A 14,155-nucleotide genomic window follows, 5' to 3' on the forward strand; every position below is an offset into this window, starting at 1 on the left:
GCCAGGGTAGCAATGGCCCGGGCTGGCAGGTCGGACACCAGATACACTAACTGGTCTAATGCGTGCTGCAAGCGTGTTGGGGAACAGTGGCCCATGACTCTGCACAGGGAGCTCACGGCAGTGTCGCCTTCAGGAGTGAAACCAACATTAGCCAAGGCACTGCTGCATGGCGTGCTACTGCCCACTCTGCGAGGAGCAAGGAGCCGTGGGTGTTGCTGAATCCTGGGGAGCTCAGATGAGAAGCCAGTGGGATGGCTGCTTTCTCTGTGTCCTGTCCTGCTCTGTTCACTCGCTCCCGGGGCCTGTCCCACAACCTGGGGCTTGTCATGCTTGGGTTTGGGGCTGGGACGTCTCTGCCGTGTTAGCTGAACCTGTGCATTGTCTGCACCCCCCTCACCCAGCGTGAGCAATGCTGCAGGGGGTGCCGTGTGCTGGGGGACAGAGAGGGGATTTGGCTGATGCGGTGTTCCGGAAGGCAGGGTTTCAGGTGAACACTGCTGCTTTTATCTGTGCGTCTCAGCCACGGATCTCACAGCACTTTGTGCAGGTAGTTAGTATAATTACACCTGAGGAAACTGAGGCACATGGTGGTGCAGTGACTTGCACACACTCCTCCCACAAGCCCGTGGCAGAGATAGGACTACAACCCTGGGCTCCTGTGCTCAGCCCAGCGCTCTCTCCACTAGGCAACACTGCTACCCCTATTACCAATCAGGAAGATTTAAAACTAGGCCAGGGGACACAGTGTCGGTGCTGCCCCTTGCCTGCCTGTTGCACCGAACCTGGCTTGTGCTTTATCCACCACCCTGTGGTGTCAGCACGGCTTTGTCGTGCTGTTCGGGCAGTGGCGCACGCTTGTGCGCGCTCCTGGTGCCCACATGCCCACAGCTGTCACAAGCAGTTTGTTGCTGCAGCCCTTGGAGCTGCAAAGAGCACAGATAGGCGTCCAGCTACTGACGAATTGCCGGTAGACGACACAGATCTGTTCTCGATGGCCTTGCGGCAGACTCACAAGAGCGCAGTCCTGACTGGAGACCTTCCTCGGTCCCTCATGGTCTTTGGCTTCAAGCCCCTCCAGCCCCCACCACCTGGAGACCCCATGCCAGCCAGGACTTGTCAGCCGAGGTGTGATCAGCCTTGCCCTTCCTTTGACTGGCCTGGGTTTGCTGGGCTCCTGTTGGCTAGTTCTCCAGCAGCAGAGGCCCCTGCGTGTGGTCCCGTTTGCAGAGCGAGGTTAAGAAACTCCTTTGCCGTGTTGCGCTCACGTCCCTTGGGTCTGTTCTGATGAAGCAGCATGAGGGGTTGCTGCCCAGGTTCTGAGGTGTCCCCGTGTCCTCTCGCTAGAACGTCATTGATGGGGACCTTTGTGAGCAGTTTAACTCCATGGAGCCCAACAAGCAGAAGAACGTCTCGGAGGAGCTGGACAGGACCCCGCCCGAGGTGTCCAAGAAGCTGGAGGATATCCGCACACGCTACGCCTTCTGAGCAGCACAGCCTCTCCTGGTGCCGCTCCCAGCCGGGTCGGACGGAGGAGCGTGTGCTCTTTCCCCCCTCCCCCTCTCACTTCGCTCGTCTTGCTTCTGCCCCTCAGGCTGGATTTGTGAACTTAAATCGGGAGTCACAGGTGTTTCCCATAAACGTGGTACTGGGAGTGGGGCCTCCCAGCGTGGCTTGTGGCTTGCTGGAGGCGCAGACTCCCTGGTTCCCCGTGAACACGGCTGCCTGCGAGAAGAGCAGGGAAGTTCTCCAGGCCCTGCTCCATCCCTAGACTTGGGGGCGCTTGGTTGGCCTTGCCCTGTCTCTCTCCCCGTCTAGGACCAGAGCCTGAGTCTCTTTTCTGCAGCCTGTGGGTGCTAGGCTCCAAATGACCTCATGGAGCCAGCTGGGCAGGGCGGAGCCTCTGCTTACTGATGGCCACTGGAGCTATGTGCTGCCTGCGCCTTGGTCCAGCTGCACACAGCAAGGGCTTGACTCTGCCATGGTGCAGGGGTCATTGAAAGAGCCCTGCCCCAGCCTACCCCCCGCCCCCACCGCACTAGGGCTTCCACGAGTTGCCGCAGCTAGCATGTGGAGATCCCTGCACATGTGGCCTGAGACGCCCGTTGGAAGGGCCAGGGCCCACTTGGATTCCCATACGCTTCGTTTTTAACAGGTTTCCCTGTAAATACAGTTTTGTACAATGTTGACTCTGGTGGGAGTGGGGGGTGGGGTTGAGCTAGGACTAGATTTGTTTCGAGTCACTGAGCTGTGATTGGGAGCAGCACAGGAAGAATAAAATCCTCGTTTTTAACTTGGTTTGAGCGCTGCCTGCGTGAAGTGGTTACCCCCAACCGGTGTCTAAACCAAGGGGAAGAAAATACATGTCCTCATTCCAGTTGCCAGTCCCCCTCCCCGCTCTGCGTTGGCCATGAGGTAGCTGCCGTCAGAGGCTGCTTGCATCCACGAGGTTACATGCTCCGGCACCTGGCCACCAGCCTTCGCTCCTCTCCTAGTGTGCCCCAACCCCAGCCTTCTGGGCGAGTGGATTTCACAAAACGCCTGTGAAATAGCAGACGTAAGGGAAAGGTGAGAGAACCACCTGGAGAAATGAGAGCCAGGCCACACGCTGTCTGCTCTCTGCTGGGCTGCGCCGGAGAGCCGAACCCCGTGCTTGCTTTTGTGAGCTGCCTTGCTCTGGAACTGGCCGCCGAGTGGCATTACAGGCTGCCCAGGATTTACAGGCTTTGCTTCTTGGCGTCCACTCCAGCTTCGGAGGACGAAAGCAGAGGTCGGCTCTGCAGCAGTGCTGTGGTTGGGGGCAATGCTGCTGTGAGCAGGGGTAGGACTAGGTGGCCTCCTGAGGCCTCTTCCAGCCCTGATCTGCGATTCTGTGACAGTTCACGGGACGGCACCAGTAGAAATGTGCACAATCGGGGTATGGGAACAAAACGGGTAATGGTTTAACAATGAGTGCAGCGGTGTGACGTGGACGTGTCCACCGTGCCCCACAGGCTGCGTGACCTGCTGAGGTGAGTCACGGGGTGAGGGGACGCTCCCTTCCCAAGCCACCCCTGGGGCAGAAGCCCAAATTCATGGAGGTTTCTTAATCACGGAATCCATGGTGGAGTCGCAGGCTGGGCCGTCGGCTGGGAGCGAGGTACAGATCTCAGCCCTCGACGCGGGAACGTGCCTGGAGGCACTCTGCAGGTTTGTGAGAGTCGGATCCATAATCCGGAGACCGAAGGATGAGCTAGCAGCAGTGCCCTCTGGCAAGCTGCGTAATCCAGGTTGTGCCTCTACCTGCGCTGGCTGAGGCCCAGCAGGGAGGAGCTAGTCCTGGGTGGGAGGCACTCAGTACACGGGCGTCTGCGTGATTCCTTCGTTCTGTTGCCCAGGCACCGAGGCTGAGGGGTGAATGCTTTGCTCTGTTTCAGAACAGCCTGCTCGGGTTTGCTGCTGCTAGACTCCCAGACAGGACTGCAGGGACTTTGTCCTGGGCTACAGATTTTCTTTCTCACAACAGCAGGCCCCTCCCACTCTTGTTGGTCGGGGTGCAGGGATGGGCATGGAGTCCCCAGGAAGTCAGCTGGGCCAAAGATGTAGCTTGTGCCAGCGCCCTGACCTCCGCGCTTGGGAGTGGTCCGCCAGTGCAGCTGCTTGGCTCGGGCATTGAGCGCTTGGTGTCTCACTGAGGCTGTGGGATCTTGGCCCGTGTTGGGCCCCCTCTGAACGTGGTCCAGGATTCTCAGCGTTTTCTGGGTGCTCCCTGTAGGAGATGGCTGCTTCTGCCACACTGCTGCAGCCTGCAGTGGGCTTGCTGCTCCTGGCTGCAGAGTGGCACATCTTGGGAGCTCACGTTGAGGGTGTTGGGAGGCTGGGCCAGAGCAGAGGCCTGCAGCTGTTCGGGTTTCCTTGGGCTGCCCGTTGGCGAGAAGGGAACATTTCTGTGAGATGAGCTACAGCTGCATTCGCCGTCTCAGGCCAGGGTTTGAAAGTTGCTTATTGTTTCAGAATTGGTTACAGTGGGCAGCCAGCCCTGGCTGTGGCACCGCAGCCTGTTTACTTGTTCTTCCTTCAGCCTTAGCATCGTCCTGTCAGCACTCGGTCATTACTTCTCCCTCTGCAAGCAGCTGCTGTTTCCGTGGCCCAGAGCCCCCCTCGGCAGGTGGACATCCGCAAACACATAATAAAGCAACCACAACCCAGTGCGCTAGGGGTCTCCTCCCTGATTGCAGAGGGCGGAGCTGCCCTGTGATGAAGCGCTGAGGAGAGACAGGAAAGGACCATCACTTCCAGCTCAGCCTTAGTAATTGCCAGCCGTTCCTCTCTCCTCCACGTTGCAGAGAAGTGGTGTGAACTCCCTCTTGGGCCGGAGCAGCTGAGCTGCCTCCTGTTCCTGCTGGGTCCTCAGGTCCATACCTGCAGACAGGGCACTGCTGGACTCCTCCCAGTGTCCTTGGTGTCCACCAGGCTGGCCCCTTTGCAGGATGCACAGGAAAGCTCTCCAGTGCCCCAGGGCTGGCAGCTGCAGCAGGTTAACTGCACTGGGATGAAGAGCTGCGGGGCCGCTGTGAAATCAGCCAGGCGAGGAGGGAATGGACTTGCAGGGCCAGTACAGCGGAGGGTGCACCTTGGGAGCTAGATCAAACCCCTGGTGTTCTCAGCGAGCTGTTGAATCCAACGTCTTGCAGTATGCCCTGTGGAAGCAGGTCTCAGCTGCCCCCGTTGGTAAGTCCTGTTAGCCGCAGTTCAAGTAACAAGTAGGCTGTTTGGCCTGGCAGCAGAACATACCTGCCTCCATCTCCACAAGAACCAGCTGGCGCCTTTTCTCAGCTGGCTGTTGCTGCAAGGACCAGGGGAGGAACTCTGGACACCTAAGTCTGCTGCCAGCCACCTCCTCCTTACCCCAATGACTAATACATCTGGGCGCTCAATCCCGTCTCACGTTTGGCAGCCCCGTGTGTTGTACCCCATAGAAAAGGGGAGGTTTCTGCCTTCCAAACAGCATGTCCTGTTCAGGTGCCACTCAGCTTGTTAAACTCTGATTTGTACATCATCGAGGGTGCCCGAGGGGGAGTTGTCTTGTGTTCCCCCATTCGATTGAGCGGGGTGAAGGCGGGGGGCGCGTGCTCCTTTGTGTCACACGTGAAAATGACGTGAGTGGCTTCCTGTTCTCACTCTGCAGATCAGCCAAAAGAGTGTGCCTGAGCTGGCCCCCAGAGCTGGGCTACTGGCACTGTTGGGTGGAGTTGGGCAGCGCTAATGGGGCTGGTGTGAGAATCTGGGGTGGCAGGAGAGGACGCTTGATCCCTAAAAGGGGGGAAATGAGTGAAGCAAACCCAGCAGGGTTGGCTACTGCTGTGGAAGGGGAGACCCTGGGTTTAAACTGAAGCCAGTTTCCTCAGGGTGCTTGTCGCACCAAGTCTCTATCCAGCTCCAAGCCGCCACAGCTGAGTACCAGAAGCCAAGGCTGTGCCTGGTGTGAGGTGCATGCTGAAGCCCTCCGGTGATGGAACCTGGCACTGCTGCTGCCGAGGCTGTGGCAGCTTTGCAGGGGGAGAGAATCAGCACCATCCCTCAGCAGGGATTTCTCCAGCAGCTGCCTCTCCCAAGAACTCGCTGTGCCTGTTGGCGCTTGGTGTCTTTTTCCATCCGCTGGAAATTCCCAGCCGCCTCCTTTGCAGGGAGGCGTTGCTGCTGTTCGTTCCGACACCTGAACTGTAAGCTCCTTACAGAGCTGCAACCAGCCATGGGGGTGAGGACCGGACAGGTGCGTGGCAGAGCCTGGGCGGAAACCGCTGCCTCCTGCTGCTCTCGAGACCATGCTCAGACCAAGGCCTGGGCCAGCGGTAGGCATTTGGAGTGCGTTCTCAGGCCTAGCCCCAGGCAGCGGAGAGCTCAATCTAACCCTGCCGGTCCCAGGCTGCCGGCAAGTGTTAATGCCCAGCCAGTAGGCCTCCCCCGGGCCCTGTACAGCCCAGCTCTAGGGGGCTGCTGAGGCCAGGGACTGCCAGAGCTTCCCTGCCACTCAGGCACTGTGGGAAGGTAGGAGCCAGCAGCAAGAGGAAACTAGGTGAAAGTTTGAGCTTGTCCCCCACGCCCAAGTCAGAGCTGCCAGATGGGCTCTGCCTGGTGCTAGGACCCAGCTTGGGGTGGGAGTGGTGTGGCTGGGAGGCCTCTGCTGGAAAGCCACAGCTGCCAGGCCCCTCAAAGTGAGGCCTGTCCTGCTTGCAGCTGGAGCCCCTAGTCAAACCTGGTCCAGGCTGTGCTGGAACCTGGCGCCACACCCCCTGGGGCATGACCCTCTCGCTGCTGAGTGTCCTGGGGGCACAGACAGGGCCACAGCAGCAGTGTTCCCCTCCTGTGCTGTGGGAGATGGGTGGGAAGAGCCTCATGGAGAATGGATTGCTTGCATAGCCTGTGGAACTTCTCTGAGGCCGAGGAGCCAACCCTCAGCAACGCCACGCTGCCCACCTCCAGCCAGCAGCGGTGGAAGCTGCTGATTGCTCTCATGGGGGCACCAGACTGGCGTCTGTCACTGGGTTATCGTCCCTGTGGGTACAGACTCCATCGCCACCCAGGCACTGGCCGGGAGGGCCTTTCTCTGCCTGGTGCTGGAGGCGATGCGCCTGCCCGGTGCTTGGAAGCAGTATTCTACTGCAGGGCCGCTGGCAGATCAGCCGCAGAACCAAAGTTCAGCAGGAAGGATCCCCGCCCCTTTGGCTGGAATCTGTGTGTAGCCTCGCTGGGCGCACTAGGGCTGGCAGGCATCCCCCTTGCCTGTACCCCTGGCGCAGGAGCGAGTGCCCTCTTGGAGGGCCTAATGGCACCCAGCAAGGCAGGTGCTCTCTTACTAGCTGCTCTGCAGTGGGAGTGTAGGGAGCTGGCCCTAAGGGAGAGGCAGGAAGAGACCCAGATCTTGCCCCTCCCTGTCCCCTCTCCTCTCTGGCATTGCTGGTGCAGAGGCAGTGAGGGCAGCCTCAGGTGCTGGCTCAGTACGAGGGTGCGAGAGTCCCACCCCTGCTGGCTCGTTCTGCCGGTGAAAGGTGATGACCAAAAGCAAAGGTAATAGACAGGCTGGAGTCTGGGGCACCGGCTTCACCAAGCCCCCCTGCTGGGAGCAGTGGCCCTGTCCTGCCCACACCTTCCGCCCATTAGCTGTGCCTCCAATTAGTGGCCTACTTGTAATTAATTTCCCTTTCCTTATGCTGCCCTGACCCCTGCCAGGTCTGGCAGCTAGGCTGCTGGCGTGAGTTCAGAGAACAGTTGGAAGGCATGTGCTGCTGCAGGGATGAGCTGTAACCCCTCACTCAGAAGGTACCAGCTACAGCCCAGCACACCCTCCCCCCCAGTAATGGTCTGTGTTTATACACTTCCTGGTGGCAGGGAGGGCTACAGAACAGTCCCTGGCGGGGCCTGGTCTGGTGGGACTGAGCCCTGCACAAGCGTGCCTGCTCCATGCAGGCAGACAGGGGCTTATACAGTCCTGTTACAGGCGGCACAGCTTGTTTTGCACGGCGGCGGCGGCAGCAGGGTGGGAGATGGTGCTGTGCTGGGTTGGTGCCTGAACTCCCCCTGAATGGCCCAAAGTGAGATGGGAATTTCTGGTCTGGCCCTCGAGCTGTTCCCAGCTTTGGTCGATGGAATTCCCCCGGCTTTAAACTGTAGCTGTCTTCGGAGTCTGGCTCACGGGCCAGAAGCTGGATAACTCAGGCAGGTGCTGGCCAGCCCCTTATCTTCACCTCTGCCAGTGTCTCTCCAGCCTGGCCCACAGCCCCCTCACCCGACCTCTTCCAATCTCCCCCTGGCCCACTCAGGGCAGGCACCTAACCCTGGCAGCTCGTGGTGAGATGAGTTTGGGCTTTAGCTGGGACAGTGGAAGTCTGCGGGGTGAGATCTGGCAGCCTGACCCCATCTGCGTCCCATTTCATATCAGCCCTGACCCCGAGACTTCAAGGAAGTCATTTGTCCCCTGTGCTTCAGTTCCCCACCTGTGAAATGGGAGCCCACATGGGCTGATGAAGACCAAAGGATTATCACGCAAGTCACATCCACTCCAAGAAAGCTCCACTTGGCTGAAGTTTCCAGCTACTAGAATCCTGAATGGGTCATTAACGGGTAAACCCTGTGAAGGAGAATGTCTGCCTGGCACTGGCTGGATTCGCACCGCACTTAACACAGCCTGCACACTCCAGCCAGCTGGGTGAGGCCTGGCCTTCGCTAACACAGCAGTACCTTGGTGAGGTTGGCTTAAAGCAAGAACCAATCTGGGCAGACCACGTTCGTTTGTAATTTCCCTCCCCTCCCTGATGGGTCAGCGGCCGGGCAGCCCTGAAGGAGTTAATTCAAAGTGGCACCGTCCTGGCTGGCGCTCCTTTCCTCCGTCAGCAAGAGCGGGGAGTGGGTGGCAGTAGGGAGCGGGCACGGGACAGGCCCAGGACAGACAGACAGGAGCGGGCGTTGCTACCTGTGCTGCAGAAGCACAGCTGTCCTGGCCCCTGGCGCAGAACCCCCGGGGGTGGGGGGTGCTGCCCCATGGAATGCTCCCCACCAGATGCCTTGTGCCAGGCCATCCAGAATAATTCGAGGGCTCTGCGCAGCCTGAGAACCTGCATCCCCTCCAGCTGCTCCACAAGGTTGGGGGGGCCCACGTTCGTTTGAAATGTTATTCCCCTCCATGGATGCCAGGTGAAGTCCCAGCAGGGGAAGGCAAGTCCCAGCCCCACCCGGAGGCCCCCCCCTTTCCACCTGAGGCCCCAGCCCTTTAGCACCCTTCCGCCCCGCCACATAGCCTCCTGGAGCCAAGCCCAGCCCTGACCCCAGCCTGGTCCTTGCTGGCCACCATGGGGCTGCCATGCTCTGGCCACAGCTTGGGAAGGCAGTGGCTGTATTACCCACTGTCCATGCCCTCCTGCAGGGCAGCGGGGATGCAGGGGCAGGCCCAGAATGGGGAGGGGGCAGGAGCTGTGCCATGAGGGATGGGGAGAGGGAATGGGCTAGGGGATGGCTGCCAGAGCTGGTGCCACCTGTGGCAGCAGGGCTGGGCCTGGCCGGGAGCTCAGCCTAGGGCCGGAACGGCAATGCCAAAGGAGAGACGCTGGCCATAGGGATCGCTCTCTAAGCTGAGTCTGGCTGTGGCTCTTCCCATGGGAGGCCAGCTGACTGTTGACCCCCGGAGAGGCCCCAGACCCCTGCGGCGGAGCTGGGAGGAGCTTACAGGAGAGCCAGACCTCGTCCCTTACTTTGCTGGCCAGGGAGCGGAGGGGGGTCCCACAGCCCACCCAGCTGAATCTGCTTATGGACTTGACCTGTTTCCTTTGCACAAATGCTCTGAGAGCACCCGGCTCCTGCCCTCGCCCAGAACACTCCTGCCCTTTGCCGTGGCTGCCGGCGGCTCTCCCGTCAGCTCTGCCGTGAGAAAGGTACCAGCCCTGCCCTGCTCTGCGGTGTCCAGGAAGCTGGGGCCTTTTCTGTTCTGATGTCTAGCTCTGCTACCCGCAGACCAGCTCCTACTCCCGCTTCAGCAACCGGCAGGGCTCCCGGTGGCTTCGCTGGGTGAGATGGGCCTGGCGGATAGGTCTCCGGTAGCTGTCCTGGTGCTTGTTCTCAGCATCTGATCCGAAACCCGGCGGAGGTAACCCACAGTGCCCTGGAGGCACCTGAAACGCAGTTTAGCAGAGAGCCCTGCTCCTGGGGGGCCTCGTCCCTGCAGATTTCAGCAGCGGGTGGGCTGGCTGCTGAAGTTCACAGCTGATTCACTGCAGAGTGCAGCCTGTCTTCATCCCCCCAAAAGACATCTGGCTGTGACTGAGAGAACTTGCCAGCATTCAGTAAAATCTAATCACTGGACCCTAAACAGCCCGCCGGCCCGCCCGTCGGTGAAAAGTGACACGTTTGAAGCTGTTAGCAGATAACGGTTTCAAGCTCTGACACATGAAAATGGGAAGAACATGAAAAATCTGGCTCAGAATACATAGCTGAACCGGAGAAGTATTCAGAAGTTTTTACAAAAGCAGGAGGAAAGCATGAAGAGAAACGTCTCAGCTGCAAAGGGCAGGGCTGAATTATTAACTGTAAATATTTATGGGTGAATAGTTCTACAGCTCCAGCAGGGAACGGTTCATTCAGGTTGAATTTGGGGATTAGATGGAGAGGCACCGGTTTTCTCGAACTCAGTTAGCACAGTGTGTTGAATTCGGTTTTAATTCTGCAATAAACGACGTCAGTGAACAGAATTCAAAGCGTTAATCTACAGCCGGGCTTCTTAGCCGTCAGGTCATGACCCCTCTGGGGGTTGTGAGGCTGTTATGGGGCCAAGGGACCACTCCAAGAGCTTGGTAAGTGGTCAAGGGCTGTGCACTTCTAAGATATTAAGGGAGGAGGTGCAGATCTGCGAGGGAGGTCAGGTACAGAAGGGATTTTGGGATTAGGCATTGAGGTGCAGGAGGTGTGGAGGCTGCGGAGCTCAGCGGCCCTGGTGCCAGGGAGGGGATCCGTAACGCTCCATGCTGGGGAGCTTACAACAGCCAAGTCAGTTGATAGTTCACAGAGCCGGTCCCAGGCTGGTGGGAGAAAGGAAGCCAGGCCAGGGCTCCCTGTTTAGCCAGTTAAGGGCAGCAGGTGGGGCTGTAAGGGATGGGGCCTGGTGAGGGAGACGGCGTGGGCGGGAGCAGCCTGAGAGGCAGGTGCCAGCTGCCTGGAGGGAGTGCTGGGGGGTGGGGGCTGATCTTCCAGGGAAAGAGGGAAGAATTAGCTGGAAGCCGGTGGTGGGCCCAGCCTGTTTTCAGTTGCCAAAGCCGGGGCTGCGAGGCAGACGCGGGCTGAGGGTTAGGGAACCGGGAGCGGGGCAGCTGTCCTCCCCGAGCAGGGTGAGCGCTGCGCACGGTGGAGAGAGACGCCTGCTGGGGAAGCACCAAGTAATGAGGCCGAGTTGGGGGCAGACCCCTGGGACTCATCCCGCCTGGTGTGGTTTGTGCAGCAAGCGGCGGCTGCCGGGACTGCAGCCGAGGGAGGGACCCTGACGCAGAAGCGCCTCCCCTGTCCTGGCCAGCTGCAGGAGGAGGCGCCGGGGCAGGGCTGCCCCGGGAGACCCCTCAACCCCGTGAGCGTGGGGAGCCGCCGGCACTCCCCTCCCGTGGCCCCAGGAGCGAGCCTGAGCGTCCATCTCCGCAGGGAGGCGGCGGCCGCGCCCGGCAGGTACTGAGCGCGGAGCAGCCCCGGGCACAGGCGGCGGCCGCGCCCGGCAGGTACTGAGCGCGGAGCAGCCCCGGGCACAGGCAGCGGCCGCGCCCGGCAGGTACTGAGCGCGGAGCAGCCCCGGGCACAGGCGGCGGCCGCGCCCGGCAGGTACTGAGCGCGGAGCAGCCTCGGCCCCGCTCTCGCGCGTCGTCCCCTTTGTCACCCCTGGGCGCGGCGAACTGGTGCGGGCGCCACCCGGGGACTCCCTGGGGGGGGGCCTCATTCAGCACCAGCGACCCGCGCGCCAGCCGGGGGCCCGGTTCGGCTGCGGCCCCACGCGCGTTGCTGAGGCTTCGGCTCCGCGTCACCCGCCACCCCAACCCCTCCCCCCTCCTACCCCCACCCCGCACCCCCAACCCCTCCCCCTCCTGCCCCCGCCTCACACCCCAACCCTCCCCCCTCCTGCCCCCCACACCCCAACCCTCCCCCTCCTGCCCCCGCCTCACACCCCAACCCCTCCCCACTCCTGCCCCCCACACCCCAACCCTCCCCCTCCTGCCCCCGCCCCACACCCCAACCCCTCCCCCCTCCTACCCCCAACCCCTCCCCCTCCTGCCCCCGCCTCACACCCAACCCCTCCCCCTCCTGCCCCCACCCCACACCCCAACCCCTCCCCCCTCCTACCCCCAACCCCTCCCCCTCCTGCCCCCGCCCCACACCTCAACCCCTCCCCCCTCCTACCCCCGCCCCACACCCCCAACCCTCCCCCCTCCTGCCCCCGCCCCACACCCCAACCCCTCCCCCCTCCTACCCCCACCCGACACCCCCAACCCCTCCCCCTCCTGCCCCCACCCCACACCCCCAACCCCTCCCCCTCCTGCCCCCACCCCACACCCCAACCCCTCCCCCCTCCTACCCCCACCCCACACCCCCAACTCTCCCCCTCCTGCCCCCTCCCCACACCCCAATCCCTCCCCCCTCCTGCCCCACCCCACACCCCATCCCCTCCCCCCTCCTGCCCCCACCCGACACCCCCAACCCCTCCCCCTCCTGCCCCCGCCCCACACCCCAATCCCTCCCCCCTCCTGCCCCCCACACCCCCAACTCTCCCCCCTCCTGCCCCCGCCCCACACCCCAATCCCTCCCCCTCCTGCCCCCGCCCCACACCCCAATCCCTCCCCCCTCCTGCCCCCCACACCCCCAACTCTCCCCCCTCCTGCCCCACCCCACACCCCAACCCCTCCCCCTCCTGCCCCCGCCCCACACCCCCAACCCCTCCCCCCTCCTACCCCCACCCCACACCCCCAACCCCTCCCCTCCTGCCCCTGCCCCACACCCCAATCCCTCCCCCTCCTGCCCCCCACACCTCAACCCCTCCCCCCTCCTACCCCCACCCCACACCCCAACCCCTCCCCCTCCTGCCCCCGCTCATGTACCCCCAGCCCCCCTCCTGCCCCCACCCCACACCCCCAACTCTCCCCCCTCCTGCCCCACCCCACACCCCAATCCCTCCCCCTCCTGCCCCCGCCCCACACCCCAACCCCTCCCCCCTCCTACCCCCGCCCCACACCCCAATCCCTCCCCCTCCTGCCCCCGCCCCACACCCCAATCCCTCCCCCTCCTGCCCCCGCCCCACACCCCCAACCCCTCCCCCTCCTGCCCCGTACAATGCCCACACCCCCAACCCCTCCCCCTCCTGCCCCGTGCTGGCCGTACAATTTCTACACAGAAATGCCTCTATTCATGCTGTGAAACGGTCCACAAGTACCAGGAGGTACCAAAACTCACTGGCGTGAGGTAGTTCAGTAAAGTCAATTTGCCACACAAGTCCCGGTCCCAGGGCTGATGGTAGTGGGGAGGGTACCATGGGTCTTCCTGCTCGGGGATTATTTTTCTGACATACCATACAGTCTTTAACCACCCGTCTGGCTTCATTTCTTATTCCATCTCCTATAAAGTACTTTTCTAATAATTGGACCAGGGCCTCCTGACCTGCATGTGTTCCTTGAACCGTTGGCCTTAACAAGGGTCCGGGAAGCAACACTTGTCCTTTTTCACTTACATACCATCCTTCTCGCAGGTTCAGCTGTAACTGCTCAGCCAACTGCTGTTCTTGGGCAGAGTATTCTGGCTTTTCATGGGGATCTGGGAGGGTGGGGGTCAGAGGCAAAAGAGCAATACCCTCTGTGTTCGCTACCCGTTTGGCCTCTCGGTCCACCCGGGCATTACCTCTAGTTACATCCCCATCCCCCCTTTGGTGAGCTAATATTCCAAGAGCCACTCCCTTCCTTTCATGCACATACAGCTGAAATGGTTTAGTAACATCTGGTAGACCTAGGGCTGGAGCTTCCATTAAACGCAATTTTAAAGCTTCAGATGCATGTTGAGCCTCTTTTTTAAAACAGAACAAGTCTCTGTTACTTTCTTTAACACACTCGTACAGAGGCTTAGCCAGTACCCCAAAATCAGGTATCCATAATCTGCAAAATCCTGCCATTCCCAAAAAGGCACACAGTTGTTTCCTATTGCTGGGCTCGGGGATTTGACAAATCGCTTTTTTTCGCTCCTGCCAAGTTCATGCCTTTTTCTTGCTTCCTCCCTGGCTTTTGTTACAACTTGGTTATGCTCCACTTCAGACAACAGGGTTCTGATTCGGACCTGACAGTCATTCCAATCAGGCTTGTGACTGGCTAAACACCCTTTGCACATTGAAATAAAGCGGCTAGGATCCGTGGAAAACTCCCCGGCTTGGGCTTTAAAAGTTGCCAAATCAACCGGATTAAAGGGCACACGGGAATACACCTGCATAGTAGTAGCCTGCCGATCCGCAGCTCCCAGTCTGTCAACCACTGTTTCAGGCACTAATAGATACAGTTCAACTGAGGGGGCTATCCCCAAATCATGGGAAACCCTTTCCCTGTATGGAGGGGGTGTGGGTGTAGAAGCCGAAGGGGGGTCCTGGTGACAGTTTACATTAGGCTTATTTACAGCTGGTTGT

General features: G+C 60.7%; 1 protein-coding gene across 2 annotated transcripts in view; it reads left to right on the forward strand.

Moving 5' to 3' along the window:
* The window catches only part of SF3B3 (splicing factor 3b subunit 3), a 45,255-nt gene extending 42,967 nt beyond the window's left edge, over window positions 1–2,288 (forward strand). For both annotated transcript variants that reach the window (XM_075008449.1, XM_075008448.1), the window contains exon 26: window positions 1,345–2,288. In XM_075008449.1, the coding sequence (XP_074864550.1) occupies window positions 1,345–1,485 (141 nt within the window). In that variant the 3' untranslated portion in view covers window positions 1,486–2,288. The remainder of the gene's footprint in view (window positions 1–1,344) is intronic.
* The last annotated feature ends 11,867 nt before the right edge of the window (window positions 2,289–14,155 follow it).

Source organism: Carettochelys insculpta, chromosome 14 (assembly GCF_033958435.1).
Source record: "Carettochelys insculpta isolate YL-2023 chromosome 14, ASM3395843v1, whole genome shotgun sequence".
NCBI lineage: Eukaryota > Metazoa > Chordata > Testudines > Carettochelyidae > Carettochelys > Carettochelys insculpta.